The sequence below is a fragment of the Ahaetulla prasina genome, chromosome 8, assembly GCF_028640845.1.
Source record: "Ahaetulla prasina isolate Xishuangbanna chromosome 8, ASM2864084v1, whole genome shotgun sequence".
Taxonomy (NCBI): domain Eukaryota; kingdom Metazoa; phylum Chordata; class Lepidosauria; order Squamata; family Colubridae; genus Ahaetulla; species Ahaetulla prasina.
In genome coordinates, this window is record NC_080546.1 from 4,664,316 (window position 1) to 4,673,783 (window position 9,468).

General features: G+C 47.6%; 1 protein-coding gene across 1 annotated transcript; it reads left to right on the plus strand.

Moving 5' to 3' along the window:
- Positions 1 to 3,676: 3,676 nt before the first annotated feature.
- Positions 3,677 to 9,230, plus strand: LOC131203128 (uncharacterized). The gene is made up of 3 exons (XM_058193070.1): positions 3,677 to 3,920; positions 5,428 to 5,598; positions 8,995 to 9,230. The coding sequence occupies exons 1-3, from the start codon at positions 3,677 to 3,679 to the stop codon at positions 9,228 to 9,230; spliced, it is 651 nt and encodes a 216-aa protein (XP_058049053.1).
- The last annotated feature ends 238 nt before the right edge of the window (positions 9,231 to 9,468 follow it).

The window sequence follows — 9,468 nt, forward strand, 5'->3', positions numbered from 1 at the left end:
ATAATATAATATAATATAATATAATATAATATAATAATATATAATATAATATAATATAATTAATATAATATAATATAAAATAAAATAAAATATAATATAATATAATATAATATAATATAATATAATATAATATAATATAATATAATATAATATAATATAATATACAACAGAGTTGGAAGGGACCTTGGAGGCCTTCTAGTCCAACCCCCTGCCCAGGCAGGAAACCCTACACCATCTCAGTCAGATGGTTATCCAACATTTTCTTAAAAATTTCCAGTGTTGGAGCATTCACAACTTCTGCAGGCAAGTCGTTCCACTTATTAATTGTTCTAACTGTCAGGAAATTTTTTCTTAGTTCTAAGTTGCTTCTTTCCTTGATCAGTTTCCACCCATTGCTTCTTGTTCTACCCTCAGGTGCTTTCATAAATTCATAATTCTAAATCCCGTGGCCCACTAATATGATCTGCTTAATGACCGGTTGGGTGGGCGTGGCCAACTTGTTGTCACACATATCAAGGGGTGCCTCGCCAGCCTCTACTCGTCCTTCTCCTGCCAGTCACTCCTCGCCTCCATACTTGGGCTCCTTAGGGCCCCAACAGGAAGCAGTTATTGGAGCTAAGCAGCCACCACGAGAAAGAGTTGGCAAAACAGCTCAGTTCAGATTGGATCTGACCCCGAAGGAGGCTCAGCAGAAGCACCTCACTGAGGACTAGGAGCATAGGCTTTCCAAGCAGAGGGAAGATCTGCGGGAGTGCAAGGCCAGGTACCGGTGCCTGGAGGCTCAGCGGGCTGAGATGGTCAGCCAGTTCCAGGCCATGATGCAGCCCCACTGGAACAAGGCCCTCCGGCTCTTCGCCACCAACAGAGCTTCCCTCCAGCCTCCGCCCAAAGCCCCACACCAGGAGGCTGAAGCAGACCCCAAGTTGGGAGTTCTGCCCCCCTCTGCCCTACACAAAAAAAGACCCCGATGGGGGAGATTCTCTGCAGCAACACAAATATTCATGGCACGTATCTGTCCCAGGGGGTGTAGTTTGAGGACCCCTGATTTAGTGCAATATAAAAAATGCAAATAATTTTTTCTGTGGACCACCAAAATTTTCTCGCGGACCACCAGTTGGTGGCCCTTGGACTAGAGAGGGGTGGTTTTGAGACTGGAAAGTAATCCTCCCATCTTATTTCCATACGCCGCTGCCAAACTAATTCTTGTCATTTTAAAAAATGGGAAAAGAATTCCCTGTTTGAAGAGGATAACGCAGACGTGCGTGTTGCACGGAGAAACCAAAATTTTATTTCTGTGTTCGCTATTTGTTTATTTGGAGCTTCAGCGTATTAATGGATCTAGAAAATTGGGTAGATTATTCCCGTAACCGCAAATAAACCATCACACAGAATACCAAAGCTAAATCATGCACGGGGAGGGAGGGGGCTTTCCATCCACAGCAGGGGTCTCCAACCTTGGCAACTTTAAGCCTGGAGGACTTCAACTCCCAGAATCCCCAGCCAGCAAAGCTGGCTGGTGAATTCTGGGAGTTGAAGTCCTCCAGGCTTAAAGTTGCCAAGGTTGGAGACCCCTGATCTACAGCAATGAATTTTCAAATTTTCAAGCCAACAGATTTATTTATTTATTATTTATTTTTTTTAAAAAAATTTTTTAATTTGCATTTATATCTCGCCCTTCTCCAAAGACTCAGGGCGGCTTACACTATGTTAGCAATAGATGGAGGGTGACTGAATTTTGTAAGGACGCTAAGAGCCAGAATTGACTCACCAAGGTGTTAACACCCGAGTCTTATCTTGGGGGAGGGAAAAAAAACGGTAACCCAGAACAGGGCACCACCAGGAAATCTCGGGGGCGGAGGGCAGACTAGGCATTCTGAAAACAGACGAAGCCAAACCGCCTTCGTCGTTGTTGAGTGTGGTTGCCGGGCAACCAGCAATGGGCCATCATCGGTGCTGTTTGTCTCAGAGTTGTCTTGTCCACAACTATCATTCCTGTAGAAGTTGTCCCTCCCTAGTAGACACACACACACACAAACCCTGCGCACTGGAGAAAACAGGCTGGAAGTCAACAACCGCCCGACACAAGTGAGAGCCAGGATCGGGGGCCGGCTGGCACAGAAGAAGCCGGGCACCCCAGCCAACATGGGCTGAATTGGCAGGGCAAGGGGACAGACCTGGACTTGAGCCTCTGTATGCTGAGGGGGCTTAAAGAAGGGAGCGGGGCTTAGAGACCCCCTCCCCAAAGTCTGGGCTGAGCTAATGGAACTGAAAGATGGTTGGGACTACAGCTCCCCAAATTCTTTGTTGGGACCAGCAGGCGGGCAGTGCCTTGTGACTCTGGCTGCAGGGAAGGGTGGGTGGGTGGGCATTGAAAGGCTAGATGGTAACCAGGTGGAGGGGTGTCACGTGATTGGATGCCCATAAAAAGAGTTGGGGTCTTGAAGGGTCATAGCTGCCATCTTGACTTTATTTGACTACCCCCATCAAGCTTAGTTTAGTATCAGGATAGTTGGGCCGGGAAGGAAGGGAATGAGGGATGGAGGAAGGAAGGAAGGAAAGGAAAGGAAAAGGGAAGGGAGAGAGGAAGGATGGATGGAGGAGAAAAGGGGAGAGAGGAAGGAAAAGGGAAGGGGGGAAGGGAAGGGAAGGAAAAGGGAAGGGAGGAGGAGGAGAAAAGGGGAGGAAGGAAAAAGGGAAGGGAGAGAGGAAGGAAGGAAGGAAGGAGAGGAAGGATGGAGGAGAAGGAGGGAGGGAGGAGGAAAGGCAAAGGGAAGGAAGGAAGAAAAGAAAAATGGGAGGAAGAGGAGGAGAAAAGTGAAGGAGGAAGGAAGGAAAATGAAGGAGGAAGGAAGGAAAAGAAGGAAAAGAAGGAGGGAGGGAGGAGGAAGGCAAAGGGGAGGAAGGAACAAGGAAAGGAAGGAGGAAGAAGGAAGGGAGGGAGGAGAAAGGAGGAAGGAAGGAAGGAGGAAGGAGGAGGAGAGAGGAAGGAAGAAAGGAGGGAAGAAGGAAGGGAGGGAAAAAGGAAGGAGAAAAGGAGAGGAGGAGGGAGGGAGGAAGGAAGGAAGGAAGGAAGGGAGGAGAGAAAGGTTGGAGGAGAAAAGGGGAGGGAGGGAGGAAAGGCAAAGGGAAGGAAGGAAGGAAAGGAAAAGAAAAGGGAAGAGGAGGAGAAAAGGGAAGGGAGGAACGAAGGAAGAAAAAAGGGAAGAGGGAGGAAGGAACAAGGGAAGGAAGGAAGGAAGGAAAAAGGGGAGGGAAAGAGGAGGAAAGGGAAGGAAAAGGGAACGGAGGGAAGGGAGGGAAAAAGGAAGGGAGGGAAAAAAAGAAGGAAAAAAGGGAAGGAGGGATGAAGGAAGTAAGGAGAAAAAGGGAAGGAAGGAAGAAGAGGGAGGAATGGAAGAGGAGGGGAGGGGAGGGAGGAAGGAGGACCACGGTCCCAATTAGCCATGGCCCCTCCATCTCCCTCCTTCTCCTCCCTCCTTCCCTCTCCCTTCCCTTTTTCCTTCCTCCCCTTTTCTCCTCCTCCTCCCTTCCCTTTTCCTTCCCTTCCCTTCCCCGCTTCCCTTTTCCTTCCTCTCTCCCTCCCTCTCTCCCCTTTTCTCCTCCATCCATCCTTCCTCCCTCCCTTCCCTTCTGAGCCGGACCGCTTGACCAAAGCGAGACCCTCTTCCAGCCAGCCATGCGGCGCTCCTCCCACCGCCCGTCGAAGCCCTCGGTGCCCTCCAAGGACCTTTCGCTGTCCGAGGCCTACAACCTCCTGGCTGCCCTGATGCAGTTCGTCGCCATGGTCCTCCTCTGTGTGGCCATCTACATGCGGAATTGGGTTTGGCTGGAGCCCGACGAAACCTACCTGGGACGCCAGCCGTTCGTCTTCTACACCTTCGGGATACCCTACAAGATGAATGCCACCAGGAACGGCTCAGGTGAGAGCCACGTCCTTACACACCTATTGGCACCAAGGATGGCTAGAGTGGGGCGGGTGGCCTAGAGGTGGAGCTCTCGCCTCACAAGCAGGAGGCTGTGAGTTCGATCCTAGGTAGAGGCAGATATTTTTCTCTCTCTGGGCACAATGAGAATATTATCTGCCGAACAAAACTCCGCATTGGCAACAGGCAGGGCATCCGGCCAGTAAATACTCTGCTAGCTCCATTCAGTTGTCCACCCCGCAAGGGATTAAAAAGGTAAATGTTCCCCTCACACATACGTGCTAGTCGTTCCCGACTCTAGGGGGTGGTGCTCATCTCCGTTTCAAAGCCAAAGAGCCAGTGCTGTCCGAAGACGTCTCCATGGTCATGTGGCCGGCATGACTCAACGCCAAAGGCGCACGGAACGCTGTTACCTTCCCACCAAAGGTGGTCCCTATTTTTCTACTTGCATTTTTTTTTACCTGCTTTCGAACTGCTAGGTTGGCAGAAGCTGGGACAAGTCACGGGAGCTCACCCCGTTACACGGCAGCACTAGGGATTCGAACCGCGGAGCTGCCGACCTTTTGATCGACAAGCTCAACGTCCTAGCCCCTGAGCCACCGCGTCCCTTATTTAAAAGGGATTACAGGGTCGTTAAAAGATGAGGACGATGGCTAAAGGGGGACCTTTGGAGTGGGACGGTGGCCTAGAGGTGGAGCTCTCGCCTCACAATCAGGCAGCTGACTTGTATTTATGACGGTCGCAGTGTCCCGGGGTCACGCGATCCCCTTTTGCGACCTTCTGACAAAGTCAATGGGGGAACCCAGATTCACTTAACAACCGGGTGACTAACTAATCAATTGCACTGATTCACTTAACAACTCTGGCAAGAAAGGTCGTAAAATTGGGGAAAAGCTCACTTAATAGATGCCTCAGTTAAGGACAGAAATTTTGGGCTCCCTTGTGGTCGTAGGTCGAGGACTATCTGTATACCGTATTTGTATACTCAATGACTCTCTGCAGTTCACAGCAATACAAGAAATGCAATATAGGTAGCTCTCGACTTACAACAGCTCATTTAGTGACCATTCAAAGTTACAACCGCACTGAAAAAAGTGACTTAGGACCATTTCTCACACTTATGACCGTTGCGGCATCCCCGTGGTCACATGATCCAAATTTGGATGCTTGGCAACTGACTCACATTTATGACGGTTGCAATGTCCTGCGGTCTTGTGACCCCCTTTTGCGACCTCCCGACAAGGAAAGTCAGTAAGGGAGCCAGATTCACTTAACAACCATGTGACTAATTTTAACAGCAGCAGGGATTCGCTTAACGTCGGTGGCAAGAATAGTTGTAAAACGGGGCAAACTCACTTAACACATTTCTCCCTGAGCAACATACATTTGGGGCTCAATTGTGGTCGTAACTCGAGGACGCCCTGTAAAGCCAATAGGACTCCTGCCTTTCGCCAATGTGCGTTTTATGACCGACGCCTTGGTCTTCTTTCTCTTTTTTTTGCAGATTATTTATATTTTTTCCAGAAGGACCGGCGTGCGCTCAGTCTAATTGTGATCATGGTTTGCTTTCTGAACCTGTGCTTTGGCGTCACGGCCTTTCTCCTGGATTATCTGGAATTCCAGATGCTGGAGAAGTATCGGATTATGCTGGTCTCTTCCTTCCATATTTCCTCAGGTAATGGTCAGGCTGCCTCCTGTTTGCAGCTGAGGATTAGCTTGCTCTGTTTGGGTGATTTAGAATAGAATAGAATAGAATAGAATAGAATAGAATAGAATAGAATAGAATAGAATAGAATAGAATTTTTATTGGCCAAGTGTGATTGGACACACAAGGAATTTGTCTTGGTGCATATGCTCTCAGTGTACATAAAAGAAAAGATACGTTCATCAAGGTACAACATTTACAACACAATTGATGGTCAATATATCAATATAAATCATAAGGATTGCCAGCAACAAGTTATAGTCATACAGTCATAAGTGGAAAGAGATTGGTGATGGGAACTATGAGAAGATTAATAGTAGTGCAGATTCAGTAAATAGTCTGACATTGTTGATGGAATTATTTGTTTAGCATAGTGATGGCCTTGGGAAAAAACTGTTCTTGTGTCTAGTTGTTCTGGTGTGCAGTGCTCTATAGCGTCGTTTTGAGGGTAGGAGTTGAAACAGTTTATGTCCAGGATGCGAGGGATCTGCAAATATTTTCACGGCCCTCTTCTTGATTCGTGCAGTATACAGGTCCTCAATGGAAGGCAGGTTGGTAGCAATTATTTTTTCTGCAGTTCTAATTATCCTCTGAAGTTTGTGTCTTTCTTGTTGGGTTGCAGAACCGAACCAGACAGTTATAGAGGTGCAAATGACAGACTCAATAATTCCCCAAGAATAATTATTTGGGGAGAGGCCGGGTTGGCTCATATCTGGGCAGGGCTGGCATCGCGACCCTCTTCTTCTTCTAGTTCTCTTTTTTCGTTGATGATGATGATGATGTTGTTGGTGTTGTTCTTCTAGTTCTTTTTCTTCTATCTTCTAGTTCTTCTAATTCTTCTTCGCCTCCCCCTCTCTTCTAGTTCTTTTTCTTCTCTCATCTAGTTCTGCTTCTGCTTCTAGTTCTTCTTTTCTTCTATCTGCTAGTTCTGCTAGTTCTTCTTCTTCTTCTAGTTCTCCTTCTATCTTCTATCTGCTAGTTTTTCTAGTTTTTCTAGTTCTTCTAGTTTTAATTCTCCTCCTCCTCTCTTCTAGTTCTTCTAGTTCTTTTTCTTCTCTCATCTAGTTCTGCTTCTAGTTCTAGTCCTTCTTTTCTTCTATCTGCGTTCTGCTAGTTCTTCTACTTCTTCTACTAGTTCTTCTATCTTCTAGTTCTTCTAGTTTTAATTCTCCTCCTCCTCTCTTCTAGTTCTTCTAGTTCTTTTTCTAGTTCTAGTCCTTCTTTTCTTCTGCTAATTCTGCTAGTTCTTCTACTTCTTCTACTTCTTCTTCTTCTATCTTCTAGTTCTTCTAGCTTTAATTCTCCTCCTCTCTTCTAGTTCTTTTTCTTCTCTCATCTAGTTCTGCTTCTAGTTCTAGTTCTTCTATCTTCTGCTAGTTCTTCTAGTTCTTCTTCTAGTTCTTCTATCTTCTAGTTCTTCTAGTTTTAATTCTCTTCCTCCTCTCTTCTAGTTCTTTTTCTTCTCTCATCTAGTTCTGCTTCTAGTTCTAGTTTTTCTTTTCTTCTGTCTGCTAGTTCTTCTACTTCTTCTACTTCTTCTATCTTCTATCTGCTAGTTCTTCTAGTTCTTCTAGTTCTTCTTCTAGAATAGAATATAGAATATAGAATAGAATATTTTAATTTATAGACCGCCCTTCTCCCGAAGGACTCAGGGCGGTGAACAGCCAGTTAAAATACAAAAAACAAACCCATACAATATTAAAAACTACCCATAAAAAACTTATTCAATTGGCCAAGCTAAAATACAATTACACCCTATAAAATCACTAAAATTTTAAAACCCCAATAAATCAATTTAAAAGTTTAAAAATTAAGCCAGTCCAGCAAGACGAAACAAATAGGTTTTAAGTTCGCGGCGAAAGGTCCTAAGGTCGGGCAGTTGTCGGAGTCCAGGGGGAAGCTCGTTCCACAGGGTAGGAGCCCCCACAGAGAAGGCCCTCCCCCTGGGGGCCGCCAGCCGACATTGTTTGGCTGACGGCACCCTAAGGAGTCCCTCTCTGTGAGAACGCACCGGTCGTTGGGAGATTGAAGCCGGCAGAAGACGGTCCCGTAAATATCCCGGTCCTAAGCCATGGAGCGCTTTAAAGGTCGTCACCAATACCTTGAAGCGCACCCGGAAGACCACAGGTAGCCAGTGCAGTCTGCGCAGGATAGGTGTTACGTGGGAGCTCCGTGCTGCTCCCTCAATAACCCGCGCAGCCGCATTCTGGATTAACTGGAGTCTCCGAGTGTTCTTCAAGGGGAGCCCCATGTAGAGAGCATTGCAATAGTCCAGGCGAGAAGTAATGAGAGCATGAGTGACTGTGCATAGGGCATCCTGGTCCAGGAAGGGACGCAACTGGCGAATCAGGCGAACCTGATAAAAAGCTCTCCTGGAGACGGTCGTCAAATGATCTTCAAAAGACAACTGCCCATTTAGGAGCACGCCCAAGTTGCGCACCTTCTCCATCGGGGCCAATGACTCGCCCCCGACAGACAGCCGCAACTGCAGCTGACTGTACTGGGGTGCCGGCATCCACAGCCACTCCGTCTTGGAGGGATTAAGCTTGAGCCTGTTTCTCCCAATCCAGACCCGTACGGCTTCCAGACACCAGGACAGCACTTCGATAGCTTCATTGGGGTGGCCTGGGGTGGAAAAGTACAGCTGAGTGTCATCAGCGTACAGCTGGTATCTCACCCCAAAACCACTGATGATCTCACCCAGCGGCTTCATATAGATGTTGAACAGGAGGGGTGAGAGAATCGACCCCTGCGGCACCCCACACAGGAGGCATTTCGGAGTTGATCTCTGCCCCGATCTAGTTCTTCTATCTTCTAGTTCTTCTAGTTCTTCTATCTTCTATCTGCTAGTTCTTCTACTTCTTCTAGTTCTTCTTCTACTTCTATCTTCTAGTTCTTCTAGTTTTAATTCTCCTCCTCCTCTCTTCTAGTTCTTCTTTTCTCCTCCTCTCTTCTAGTTCTTCTTTTTCTCCTCCTCATCCGGGCCTCCCCCAGCCTCCAGGGCTTACCCATGTTCTTCCTCAGCCTCATCACTCTCCGACTCCGTTGCCAGCTCCACAGGCTGCTCATGGACCACAACAGGACAGCCTTCCATCATGTCTATCAAACCTGCTTGCATTTTGACTTAAACACGATCAAACCGAATCTTTGGTTTTGCAGAGATAGTTGCCAGGGGCTAAATTTCTTGGGTGTTCAGGTGCTGCGGTGGTTCTGGGTCTCGAACCGTTGGCCATCTCTGAACATCCAGCCCTTGGAGAAGCAGGATTTGGGCATGTTGGCTTCTATCTCTTCTGCCCGTAAGAGGGATCCCACCCCCTAAAGAGGTCTTTTTCGCAGCTCTTTTTTTTCCTTCTTCCATTTTTGCAGGGGTCTCCAGCCTGGTGCTCGTAGCGATATGCATTTGGTGCTTTGAGAAGGTGACTCAATGGGCCGTGGAACCCGAATGGATGAGAAACCCCATGTTGGTTCACTTTGGAGAGAGTTTCTACATTGGCTTGTTGGCCTTCGGCTGTGCCGTCTGGGCTGTGACCTTCACCCTGTGCGCCCTTGTGGTGACCTGGAAGCTGAAGACGTCCAGCGAAGCTCCTGATGCAAAGCAATAGAAGACACACACACACACACACACGCACACACACACACACACAACAGGCCACTTCAGCTCTTGGCTTCTGTCCTTGGGAGCCACAAGGAAAACATAGGATCCAAATCTTCCCTTCTCTATTGTGATTCCTTCCTTCCCTCCCTCCTTCCCCCGACATCCCTTTCCCCCTCCCTCCCTCTCCATCTCCACCCTCCCTCTCTATTCCTTTCCTTCCTCTTCTTCTCCCTTCCTCCCTTTCC

Coding starts and splice junctions, on each gene's coding strand:
- LOC131203128 (XM_058193070.1), top strand. CDS start 3,677: ATGCGGCGCTCCTCCCACCGCCCGTCGAAGCCCTCGGTGCCCTCCAAG. Junction 3,921..5,427: donor TGCCACCAGGAACGGCTCAG/GTGAGAGCCACG, acceptor TTTTTTTTGCAG/ATTATTTATATTTTTTCCAG. Junction 5,599..8,994: donor TTCCTTCCATATTTCCTCAG/GTAATGGTCAGG, acceptor CCATTTTTGCAG/GGGTCTCCAGCCTGGTGCTC.